Source organism: Anopheles stephensi, chromosome 2, assembly GCF_013141755.1.
Source record: "Anopheles stephensi strain Indian chromosome 2, UCI_ANSTEP_V1.0, whole genome shotgun sequence".
Taxonomy (NCBI): domain Eukaryota; kingdom Metazoa; phylum Arthropoda; class Insecta; order Diptera; family Culicidae; genus Anopheles; species Anopheles stephensi.
Window position 1 is genome coordinate 57,890,919 of NC_050202.1, and position 12,972 is coordinate 57,903,890.

The following is a 12,972-nucleotide window of genomic DNA, read 5'->3' on the forward strand; positions in this document are numbered from 1 at the left end:
TTAGGAGTCATTTATGGGTCATAAAAAACGGCATTATAGTAATATATTTCTAATGAGACAAGCCTCCTCTCATCGAGTAGTTCGATTGGTTGGAGGTGCATGGAAGCAGGCGTATTATTGCTCAAATTTGTTACAATAAAATACACCAGTTTTTTAACCTCTTCAAGACGTTGTGCCTCAACAAGACCTCTTCTTCTGCAAGTCTGGTTGGATTCGAGTACCACAAAACCCTCGAATTACATTTCTCGATTGTCTTCCAGCGTGCGTCCTTTTTGGTTGATGAACAGGACAGGCATACGTACATAACCAGCATATTCGATTTCCAAGAATCTGCCTCAGTATGCTTGCCACTCAGACGCCTCTTCTAGACCAACGTGCGCCAATCGAGATGAGACCACTGTGACTGGTGTTGTACAGAGGAATAAAACCGAATAAAAACACCACCAACATATCCCAGCTTTGGGGGGGATGGTTTTGCCTCCCAGAGTTCTCCCGCTCCCACATCCAGGTTCCTTCCACTGAGTGACATTGATTTATGCTGTTTGTGCGTTGGATTTTTTTCTCCTTCTCTCTCGCTCTCACTCTCTCTATTTTTTTCTGTCCCGCTGTTTGCTCCCTTGTATCAAGCATCGATTTTCCCGTTCTCCACCCGCAATGCGTGTGGCGAAAAGGGAGTACTGTGTGCAATATTATGCGCCATCTCTTCACGGCATGGCCCTCGGGTGAGTTTTCAGCACAACACACCGAACAAAGCAAGTGTCAGATGTGTCCTGCGCACAGAAGAACCATCCTGTCCGCGGTTAGACTGGGGTTGAAAACGTCACCGGACTCCAGTGCGCAAAAGGTACAAGTGAAAAACGATGAGGTGTGAAGAAAACTTTTTAAAACACGATGAGCAAGAATGGGGATGAAACAAACCCTCCAACACTGGACCGTAATATAAGGAAAGGAAAAAGGAAAAGGTGATGTTCAAAATATTATCACCATCGAGGGAGAGAGAGAGAGACGGCGTACGTCGGCCGAACCGAACTGGGGGGCTGGCCGGGTCCGGTTCAGGGCGGTAGTTAAATTATGGTGTTAAAATATATGTTACATCAAAGTTTATAAATATCTAAAGCCCTGCCAAACTTCACCGAACCCCGGTGGGTATGGAATGGGTACGTTTTGTTCTGCCTTGTTTGTTCTTTCGTTCGCTTACCGGGCGCGAGTTTTTTTTTCCTTCTTCTTCGGTATGCAACAGGCTGTGGGAGAGCTCTGTGTCCGCGTGGTGTGAAAGAATCCGGACGGCAAAACATTGGGGAGCAGCGTTTTAGCAGCACCAGCAGCAGCAGCAGTTCTTGTCCTGCGCTGCGTAAATGAAACTGTCCTGCAAGAGCCGATGGCTACACCGGTGGAAGGAACCATATTTCACCGGCGATTCGCTGTTTGCAAAACTTCTTCGCAATAATGCTCGTACCATCCATCTTGACCTCGGCCGACGACAAAATACCGTACCGGGTAACCAAGACCAAGCAACGCAACTACCCCAAGCTGACAACTATATTAGCAGGCAGCATCGGCGACAATAACGATCGGCAAGCTCGTAGTCGTTCTGCCCGTGTGAGAAGGCTATAGGAATCTCTGCCTCGGTTCTGCTGCTCATCCGCATCCGCATTCCGCTTCCCGCCCTAAGCCTTCGCTGCCCATTCTGCTGCGGAAGATCGGTTTGGGCTTAGGATCTAATTTATTGGTCCTATCGAGGGTTTGGTGTCCGTGTCGAAGGTGCCGAACTTGATGTGGTTGCTGCATTTGCTGCTGCTGCAACGCGCACCCATAACGTTCGGTGGAGGCGCGAGCGCTCGCATCGTGAGGCAAGTCACCAAAATGCTAATTGGAATGTATCGCGTTTCAATTTCGCTGGAAATTTGTAGTCCCCGAAAGGCCCAGCTCCTTCTGTTGCCGAAAGGAGTTAGGGGGATTTTCGGAGAAAAAAAAACGACCGATTGCCGAGTCGTTTCGTTTTTTTTTTTTTTTCGGGACCCAACTCGAACGTCTCTCACGATTTTGCGCCTTGGATTTTATGTTCGAAAATTAATTAAATTACTTTTCCGGATTCACTCCCCGAGAGCAACGAAACGACCCAAACCCTCCAAACATTTTGCGTTGATCGTCGATCGGATGATTCCTTGGCGTTTTGTTGGCGATCGGCTTGACCGTGAGATCGAGAATAGTGAGAGACAACAGCGAGGCACAAAAAAGCGGTCCAAAATACTGATATCGGATTGAACCTTACCCGTTACCCCGGTTGCGTTTGCACACGGACGCAGTTCGTTTGCTGCGCACGAACAGTTTGGAGTCGTTTTAAAACGTGTTCGACACAATTAAAAGCACATAAAAACCGTGTCCCCAAACGCGCGCTGCCCCGGTCGTACGGGGTAAGCATTATCGAACAAGCTAATGAATTCCTCGAATTAGTCGAAAGAAAGGTAACAAGAGCGAGCGATGGCTTTGGCTGCGGAAAGGGTCGCCAAAGCTGAAGAGTGTCCTACCTATAGAGATGTCAAGCGCTGCAACCTTGTGCCCGTGGTTTGCACGGCACGGTCCAAGGTTCTGGCCGGGATGGAAAATTATTTCTTCGACCTTGCTGCTTGCCTGCCAACGCGCGCTGCCGGTTACGCTTGCCTGGGCGAAGGTTTGTGCGATTGCCATGCTAATAACTTTGCTCAAACAGACTATAAACCTGTCTGCCCGGTTGCGTCGCCATCGTCGTCCGTCATCGCATCGGAGTCGACCGGGAGCCGGAAGCAGTACGCTCCCGAAACAACTCACTCAACCAAGGTACGCCCGACAGCTCGACAGACAATTCAGGCCCTTGGTTCGGGTTTGATTTTGTTGTTTTAGAATTTTAAGCAAAACCATTTGCTACCTCCGTGCAGTCGTTTCGTGCACCGGTAGTACGATGAGCAAAACTGATTTATCGATAAATTTTATAACCCAATAATTAACATCATTAACATAACGGACCAACGGCACGGGACCAGCTACGGAACAGGCTTCGTCCCTTTAGTCGCAACTTCGTGCCAGTTCGTGCGGATGATGATGAGCTCAAGACCTCGCGCCAGTGGTCGCACAATCACTGCACGCTCACCGACGCGGCCAGCACGACCTTGCGACCTCGCAACGAATCCTGCTCGGTGGGAAGACAAGTAGAGCTTCATGATCCGTAAGCGTAGGACGAGCAGGAAGTCCCATTTCACTTTCCCTTTGCAAATGCTTTCCTAATAAAACAGTATTTATTCCGGCCATGTTACGTTGGCTCATTCGTTGTAATATGCAAATGAATTCCCGGGAAACCGGGTGAATCTCGATCTGCCCTCAGTGTGGTTAAAGAGCTTTCCACGGTTGCTGGCTTGAAGCATTGGTTTGGCAAAAGTTTTTGTACCGGAACAGTGTTTTGTGGTGGTGAATTGCGCATTCGAAAGCAGGTCAGCGCAAGTCGAATCAATTATTCGAGTTTTTCGGATGGCATGAGGTTGTATTTTGGAAAGATTAGGGAATTCTTGGTAGAAAGTTTTTCTTGACATTCGTGACAATTATCCTGTCAGCAACAAAAAACCACAAACTGTTTGACATTCGATTGTCGTTTGATGGTTCAAGTTCAAACGCTTTTACGTGGAGTTTCTGTGCGGGTTGATGGGTTGTTTGTTCTAGGCGCACGGGCCAGTAGTAAGGCTCTGTTAGCTCTGATAACACACAAACTATAGGGCTGATGCAGCACGTACTCTAGCTCCGTAGCTGTCTCCCACCGTATTCCGTCATCCGTGACGAAGATAGATCCACAGCATATAGGTCTGTGTCGTGCTGCTGCTGCTCACCAGCAATCTAGACAGCGTTTGCTGTGTGACCCGCGCCAGCAAGTATAAGACCAACGTTTGGGTGCTCCATCCATCTTGCATTCCCGGTGTCTGCGCGCGCCAGTCAGATGAAATCGTGATTATCTCAATGTCATCCGTGGCTCATTCATGCCACACACTCACGGCATGGTAGTTGACGGACTGAATGACTGACTGGATTTGGTTTTGGCTGATGTGACTGACTCGGCTGATGTTTGTGCCTGACTGTTCTGCTGTTGCCATTCTTACCCCGAGCGGTGACGCGAACTCGCCCTTACCGCAAACGCCCAACGATCGCGTTGTCGCGGCAAGTGTGAACAGTGTGGAGTGGAGGACTCCGAGGGAGAATTATTGTTTTACCTTATAATTTATGCACTTTTGTACAATTATTAACCATCACGAGAAGCACCGAACGACATGCTGCATTACAAGCATGCGACCCTGCTGTCTAATGAACGCATGCACACAACTAACTGATTGTGGGCATTGGGGCTGTTAGGTGGGGGGAGGTCGACTCGAAAACACGACTAATTTACGATCGTGCCGATTTAATCGAGCTTGTAATAGATTGAATTAAGCAGATCCATGCTCGTGCCACCGGGCCAGGCCCTTCCTTGAGGATCCTGCGGGACGTGCGGCTAGTGTCGATCACGTACCCGGGCATCATCATCTTTCCAGCAGCCCAGCTCATCTCGCACAAACGGAAGAGATGACGTCGATCTTTGAAACTGACTCCACTGGGCCACGAAGAAGCTGGGCGCCACCCGGGCCTATCGTTGGGTGGTAACGGGCTGTAAGAACCGGTTTGTTTACTGATTGTCTCAGCCATGTGGCTACACACGCACACTTAAAGAGCTTTCAAACTGCCAGGGTGCAAGTTCACCCCGAGTTGGAGGTACTACACCTGTGCATGACTTCAAGTGCATCATAATAAACTGCACGATATGGCCTTGGTCACGTCTGGCCGTCTGGAGGTCCGGGGTGTGCAACCGGGGAAAGGTAACTTTATTGGATCACAGCGAAATATGTCACCAGCAAGTAATAAGTGACATTCACGCTGAAGTTGTACTGCTACTCCCTTGGCTGCCAAGCGCTGTCCGAATATCTGCGCAGAGCACATTCCAGCGGTGGAATTCCGAGGTACAAGATAATAATGTTCGAACAGCGACGAGTCGGTTTCATGCCATCTTTCCAAATGGTTTCCGGCGGGCAGATACGTTTAGCATATATTTATGATCGAATTGACGGATGGAACACGGAACACGGGCGACGAGTACGATCGAACGGTTCAAACGCTTTTGGCCCCGAGCTAAAGGGCAGTTTCGATACAATGTTCCCCAACTCCCCGGTACCGCGCGTTTGGCTTCCTTCAGCACTTTACACGCAAGGATGCATATCTTGGCAAGAGGCGAGAGCATCGGGCAGGAAGGCAAGGCGGAAGCTTTACCATGTTGTACAAGGTTTGAAAATTGCCCTCCAATTTACCGTAATCAGTTCCGCTCGCGTCCGCGTCGGCTCCAGGTTTTGTTCCCCAACCCCAGCTTTCGCTCACCGATCGCCCTTTTGTTTGGAGATCATTCGGCAGAGGTTTCCATCCCAAAAATCACCCTCCCGAAACGGTGTCAGATATCAAATCAGACACCAATATTCATCCGCGGCCCCGCGTATGCGAACCCCATTTAGTGCGGCTGCTTCACGAGTCAGAGCGGATGCGCCCGGCTCTGCTGGTGCGATGTCAATTAAAAACAAACAAAACCGTGCACCGGGCAATTAGTGGATAATTGAGCACTTCCAACTGTGCAGTTGTGACTGCCGATCAGTTGGTGCGCATTAGTTTCTGAAGGTTTTCTTCCGCTGGAATCGCTGGGCAGATGAGCTTTACCTCGTGAGCGTGCCACGGGCAGTGATGAGGCCCATCAACGCGGCATTGGCAGACCTGGTGCGAGGGTCTCTCCAAATTCTGGTGGACGTAATGGCCGCCCAATGAACGGCTAAGTGGTCGCGTGAAGCTGCAGGCGTGCACATTTTGGCACAGTGTGCTAATTAAAATTTCATCTACCACAATATCTCAGAAGCCGTGCGAGCTGTGTTTTTTTTTTCTTCTTCTGGATCGGAGTTCTGGGGTGGGACGCCCGGCTTTACCGGAGTGTCCCGCTGTGAGCTTTGCTGTTCGGAACGGACCCGGAACCTGCTACTCGAACGGAAGCTTTTAACCACCCGTCGATGCCCGAGTAGTCCTCTCGGCGAGATGAGGTTCGGGAAGGATCCCCTGAAGTAAGAGGGGTGAGAGCGGGAGGAAGCACCAGTTGTGCTGGGAATGATTCTGATATCGTCGTAGCCTGGCTGCTCATTGGCTCGATGAGAAATTAATTTAAATTAGTCAATAAACTGAAGAAAACTTACGTCCTCCCTTTCCTGACGCAATGCCCAAGCCTGCCCAAGTCTGCTCTTGAGAAGCAAATGAGCGGCCTCTGGAGAAGTGACTCGACGGCGGTCAGTACGTTCGTTCCTGAGAACCAATCTTCGGGAACTCTACACCGAACCATTTGGTTGGCGCCCCACAGAGCGTGGGGAACTGGTGAGTTTGGGCTTCAGGTTCGCCGTTTGTCAGGTTCGTTCTTGGGATACCCGACGATGACGAAGTCGTTGTGAAACGTTACTAATATTGCATGAATCATGGCTTATTGTACACAAACGGACAAGGCAAGAAGTTGTTTTCTTTTATTTTAAGGTAGGAAGCTCTCCCTCTCTCTCTTCCATCTCGTTTGGTATGCTGTGTCTTATGCTTTTCGATGGTTCGACGATGCCTTCGGACGTTTCTTTTTGGGACCCATGATTCTGTGAAATGTTGTCACTCACCTTCACGATGGACACCAGCAGCAGCCTCTCTACCATCGTGGCCGTGGGATTCGGTGCATGAACGTATAAATATAATTCTTTTCGTTTTATTAGAGCCTTCGTCGAAACGCGAAGGAAGCGAGCGCTCGCTCGCTGGGACATCATTTATGGGAGCGGAATTAAATGAGAATGCTACCAAGGAAGCATGCCCGGTTGGGGAGGGAATTCAAACAGCTCTTCTTGGCGTTGCATGTGAAACTAATATAATTTTATAACAAAATACTTGCTCGTTTCAGATTTAAAAATGTCCGTCCCTGCTGATGCATGAAAAACCATTATCCAGTTTTACATATTACAGGAACAGGCAATTTCATACGACATTTGATTCAATTCCGTTCAACTCCGCGTCAAAAATCACCCAACCATACCCGTGTCGACCGTTTGTTTTGTCTCTAATTGTAGCAATCGTGCGTACAGACCCGCCGTCATATTTTCGGAGTCCAATACAACAGCAAGCATGAAACATGACCTTCACAAAACACATTCAACCGGTTGTGTTGCAGGTCCACTTCCGGCAGCAAATGAGCAATGGAGCTCGTGGAGGTGTTGAGCCGATCGTGGCCCGGGAGCACGTTTGATAATAGAACGTTCTGCACGTCATCGCGAGAAAATGTCTGCCTTCAGCATTTCCCTATTCACCGGGGCACCCAGCTGTAACACTCGCTGTCCCAAGGCTGGCGTTAGTCATTTCCGTAGTGCAGATCGGTTAGGACAAAACGACCCCCGGATACTCCTAAACGCTGGGCTTCGAAAAGGGCTATCAGGCGAAGATAATTACTCCACTGTCTTTTGTATGTCACCGTTTACAATGCCCGTAGTAAAAGAAAAGCGGTTCCTAGCGTGTGTGTGTGTCAAGGTGGCTACATTTTCTTCTCCGTACTCTGTTTGCCTTGCTACCCTTTTTGCTTTCTCCCATCAAAACTGAGAAGGTACAATGGCCCCATTGGTTTTTGGTTTTGTTGTGTAGCTGCGTTTTTTGTGTGTGTTCGTTTTGCTCTTCTGTTGCAAGTTTTGTTTTTTGGGGAGGTTGTTGGCCATTTCGCCGTTTTTGTTTGAGGGTGGGATGGGACGTTGATGCTATTCACAATTATTAAGTGAAGATCTATGTAACTGATAAGACGCACGCGGTCCCACACCAGACCGCGCTCGTATCCCCCTCAGCCGGTCAAAAGAAATTGCGCTGAGAAAACGCACGATGGCTGTTACCAGGGCTGTGCAGTGTACGTACAACAGCAAGAAGAAAAAAAATGCGGTGCCTGCCCTAAATGTCCATGTCAGGCATCTTGTTGACCAGAACACAGATGTTACCGGTCCGTGAAAGAGAGAGAGAGAGAGAGAAAGAGGGAAAATAAATCTAGTTCACCTGTACTGTAAATTGTTGTGTCACTTTGGTAGTTCCGATCGCTTATATTTATTCATTTTTTTTTTTCAAAACCTTTCACATGGATTGATAAATAGTATTGTATCGAAGTAGGTTTTTTGTTTTGTCTCCACAAAAGAAAGCTAAAAAACATCACTCAACTATCAAATCGTTAAATCCACGCACACAGACACACTCATTCGCTGCTCTGTGTGTTGTCCGAGTGTCGCGGGACAACGTGCGCATGACACGCACGGATATCAGGAAGGGCAGACACCGCTACATAATGTTTTCTTTGTTAGGGGGTCCAAAACAACCTGCTCGGTCCGCAAAACTACCATTAGCACGGGGCAGGTGTAAATATGCTGAGCATCACATTAGACCCTTAGGCCGCTGCTTACCACCAGACTGCAGCTGCTCGACCTGACTGCTACTGACGGGATGGACGGGAGACTCACTGAAAGCGAGTTTCATTGCTGCTGGAATCATTAAAATCGTTTGCAGAAATTATTTAATTGCCCAAAACTAATTCATCATTCCAGAATTAAAGGAAAGAAGAAGAAAAAAAACATTGGAGACCCGGGGACTCACGGTTGGTCCTCGGGATCAAAAAGGCTTTCTTCAGTGCGCGGCTAGCAATTCGCCTTCGAACAGGAGAAGAATGCTTGTTTTAAATTGTTATTTGATTTGAATACACAAATTCTCTTTCGGACAGGAGAACCGCGCAACTTGGAGCCCTCCGAAAAGCTCAGTTTGCCGACAGGCTGAGGAGCAGTCAAACGCACAAGCAAGACAAAAAAGTTACACGATTGTCAATTGTGTAGTCCGTGGACTGCTGCTGGGGCGCTACTGGGTCGAAAAATTGGCCATACAACCGGTAGACCAATCGCTACCGATGCAGTCGCAAGTCGATCGGTCGTTTGCGATAAGCGGATCTCGTAAGATCTTCCAGCCAGCAGCAGGTTTTCCTCGGCTTGTCGTCTCGGTTTTTTTCGAGGCTTGCCATATGTAAGGCCTGATGTGCATACCATAAAGTAAGGAGGGAGTTGGGAGGGACACACCTTCCTTCGCCATCCACCACCTTCCACCCCATCCTTTGCATAGCGCCATGGGCTTGTTATCCGTGTGTACGCATGTACGCTCGGCGGTCGCCAAAGAAGTTTTACCGAAACCGCAGCGGAACAAGGACCCGAATCGCTGAACCAACCGTACAAGCATTGAAATAAATTAAATCACTTCCTTATTTATATCGGATGTAAACTAATTAAATCGAACAACGTACAGAAACAACCTGTCCATTTGGGTCGGTTCTTGCTCCTTTTGGCCCCACTATCTCTCACACACACACACGCGTTCAGCGGTCCAAGCTACAGGTTGCTTGGGAACGGGAAAACCGTTTCTTTCAGGTACAGATTGCATCATGGTCATGGTCACCGGGATCATCGTTAAATTGTCTGTGGTGGCGTTTTTTTCTTTCCTCCCTGGAGTTAGCTGTATTCTTGTACCTTTTGCAGAGCAGCTCATCGAAGATGCACTTTTGCAGTGGGCCTGGGAAAAAAGGGCCAAACAGAACCTCTGCTCCAGAAAGGATGGCCCTCAACTATGACCGAAATGCGGTGATGCAGGATCCTTCCAAGAGTTGTGGGAAACCACAACCCTACAATTTGCTTTCCCGCGCTTCGATCAGATGGACCGTCTTGCGATCGTTGATTGATCTCTCTCTCGATCGCGATCGGCCCGGGTAGGGCAATTAAAATTGGGGCGCCCCCATTTTGAGATTGATTTCTAGAACTTCAGACTTTTCGCACGGATTGCAACTGATTGTTAGTCCACATTTTTGGTGGCCAGCATGCGTTGGGATCTAAATTTCTTAACCGCTTAGAAACCGTTTAATCCATTTTAATATTATTGCAACGAAATTTCCTTCAAGCAAAACCACAAGTTAACGGTAGAAGCGTCCCTTACGAGCGCACCGATCACGGCTGGATCCCGGGATCATCGAGATGATTTATTCGATTTTGATAATATTTCTCACACATGGCTACGCCTGGGTTTCTGGGCCCATCCTACTAGCCAACCCATTTCTGTCCGACTACTACTTCCACGTTTCGGTTTCGTGGTCCTACGGTCGTCAGAAACTCGATTACTTCGACCGCGAAATGAGACTGGCTCGAGTTTGTGTGTGCCTGTGGAGCTGAGGACGAAATTGCAATTTCTGCAAACTGAACATATTCGATGAAACAAGCGGGAACAATAATCGGACAACACGCCTCCTCAAGCTGGCTGGCGGTCGCGAAATGAACCATAAAGTAGAAAGTAAAATTGTTGTTCGTGCTAAGGGCTGTCGCTCGGGATGAAAGCAAAAGTGCAACGGGCATGTGTTCGCGTCACACTGCAAAAAAGTGGGTTTAACCTCGTTAAAATTGAAATCGGTATGCGTTTTTCCTCCCGGATGTAGTACCGCAGCAGAAGGTTATGCCGGTGGTACTTGCAGCTCAGAGTTATTAATTCTTGCAAGACAAGCACGTTCCATTCTATATGAAATCGAATAATATTGCAAATTATATGTTACTATTCCCGTGCTGAAGTTCTTGAAGTAAGCTTCAAACTGACGAACTAACGAATTCGTAGTGCTCCGTCTGATGGTGATTTAATCAGCGGATCGCTCGCGAACGATACCGATATCGATCAATCCAATTAGCAGCAGTACAAACAAAACACTTGTCACCATCTCTGCCGGTTATTCGATACATTTTCGCCTTCTTGTTTCGTTCTTCTTCTTAAAAAAAATTGTACATAAATTCCTTCCAACAGCCAGAACAGACCAGCGAAAAAAAAGTATCATCATGATATCTACCAACAATCAAGATCATCCGATCCGGGGTGCGCCTTCCCTTTCAAGCGAGGTGCAACCCGAAACACACAACACAGTGGCTTCTGTTGTTTGGCATTACTACACGAGAAACGATTCAGCGAGTCAAAATAATGCCAACCGCCGCTAAACCGATCCGCATCCGTTTGACGCACACCACTCAACCGCGCCCGGTGGTGCGTCGATCGGGAACCCAACGAGATGCAAAAATTATCTTGTCGATGATACTCATCGATATTGCTACTTACAATTAAAAATTACCATAAATATAGTGTGTTTATGAATCGCGCTCACCGACTGCGAGAGTCGCGCCAGATGAGCTTGTTACTTTCGGTTCAGCTTTGCCAAAGTCTCAAGCCCAATCCAAGCTCTTGAGTTCTTAATTTCGTTTGATTGTCACATCGTGTTTCGCTGCTGCATACCAACACCGGTCAGGCGTTGTTGCTGTTCTGAGGTTCTGAGACGATCTTGGATTATAATCGGACGAGTGCGGGCGATAAAACTTTTGATTGACTCGCGATAGCTCGCAGCAACGTGTGAAACATTTCCGATTAAAGAAAGAACTTTGGATATTGTGCAGTTCTTGGAGATGATGAAGTGCATATTAAGCAACGTTGTGTTGGGGAGCTTGCAGCACAAAAAGGTCACGTGAGCATGTGTTATTTAATCTGTCGGACGATATTTACGACCCGCTTAGAAGGGTAATCAGATGTTCGTGTGAAAAGAGGGCAAAATATCCCAAGTTCTGAGGAATTCCGAATATTCGTGGAGGAAGTGTAATGGTTCAGATACTTACGCTAACCAGTCTTCGTTTCGGTTTGATCAGTGGACGATTCTGGCCGTTCATCTTGTAGTAGAGTCCGCAGGCATTGCACAGATAGTGGCCGGTACCGTCCCTTCGCCACAGGGGCGTCGATGTTGCACCACAGTTGACACACTCTCGTCCCTCTGTAGATTAGAAGAGTTAAACATACAGTTTACGATATGCTTTATTGAACGAGGATTATAATTCTAATAAGATTTTTTATAGAAGTTTTTACGCCCCCCAAAAGCTAGGTGCTTTTACGAGTTGAAAAATGTACTTAATGTTAGCGAAGGAACTATTGGAAGGAATGGATTGGTTCGATGCATGTCTATTGAAATTAATTAAATTAGTTCGCCACCAACATTAATTTCAATTTGACGTTGATAAATTAGGGGAAAGAAATCCACGAAACGTTGGAGACAGTTTGTGGTGTCCCACCGGCGCAAGGTCCAGCCCGCAGATTGAGGACCTGCAGATGGAGGAGTAGGATAACGAAAAACTAACAACAAACATAACCCACAACCGGGGCTAGAAAATATGTTTCCCCGTCCGTTTCTTAACGTCACTGCTGGAAAGGTGGAAGGGACGGAAATAGAAGGCGCTTGCTCAGCGCTATACATTGCGGCCATTGAATGAAACCCCTCGATAGAATCAGGGTAGAAGCAGAACAAGACAGCAACAAAACACACAAAAAAAACGCACCAAGAAAACGGGGCATCATTTTTTATGCTAACCGCAACTAGACGACAAGGACGAACCACCGGAGGCATTCGGCATTGCCTGTCTCATCTGGTGGTGACACCAACACAAACACACACACACCGCTGCTCATTGGGTCGATCGATCGGGAAAGGTTTTCCCACAACCTGTGCCAGCCCAGGTCCGCTGGACGGAATGGGCTGCGGGTTTGGGTCACCTGGGCCGTGCTGCTGCCCACTATCAAATATTAGTTAACCGTTTAACAAGTTATGGAATAAATTAGTCTCGATTTCGCTTTCGACATTTCGACACACTCGCGCACATCGATCGGTGTAGCCGGTGATGGTGTGGTGGCTTCCTTCCCGCCTCCAACGTTTTTCTGGCGTTCTCTTCCGAGATCACCCAGCCAGCTGTGAGTGAAGCCGATACCGAGGGCGAGCTGTCTGTGGGCCGTTGGCAACCGGGA

The 12,972-nt window shown here is 48.0% G+C and overlaps 1 protein-coding gene across 3 annotated transcripts in view; it reads right to left on the minus strand.

The window, feature by feature from the left end:
• The window catches only part of LOC118506372 (GATA-binding factor C), a 94,051-nt gene that overhangs the window by 21,810 nt on the left and 59,269 nt on the right, over positions 1 to 12,972 (minus strand). For all 3 annotated transcript variants that reach the window (XM_036043395.1, XM_036043397.1, XM_036043394.1), the window contains exon 4: positions 11,799 to 11,950. In XM_036043395.1, coding sequence (XP_035899288.1) covers positions 11,799 to 11,950 — 152 coding nt within the window. The remainder of the gene's footprint in view (positions 1 to 11,798; positions 11,951 to 12,972) is intronic.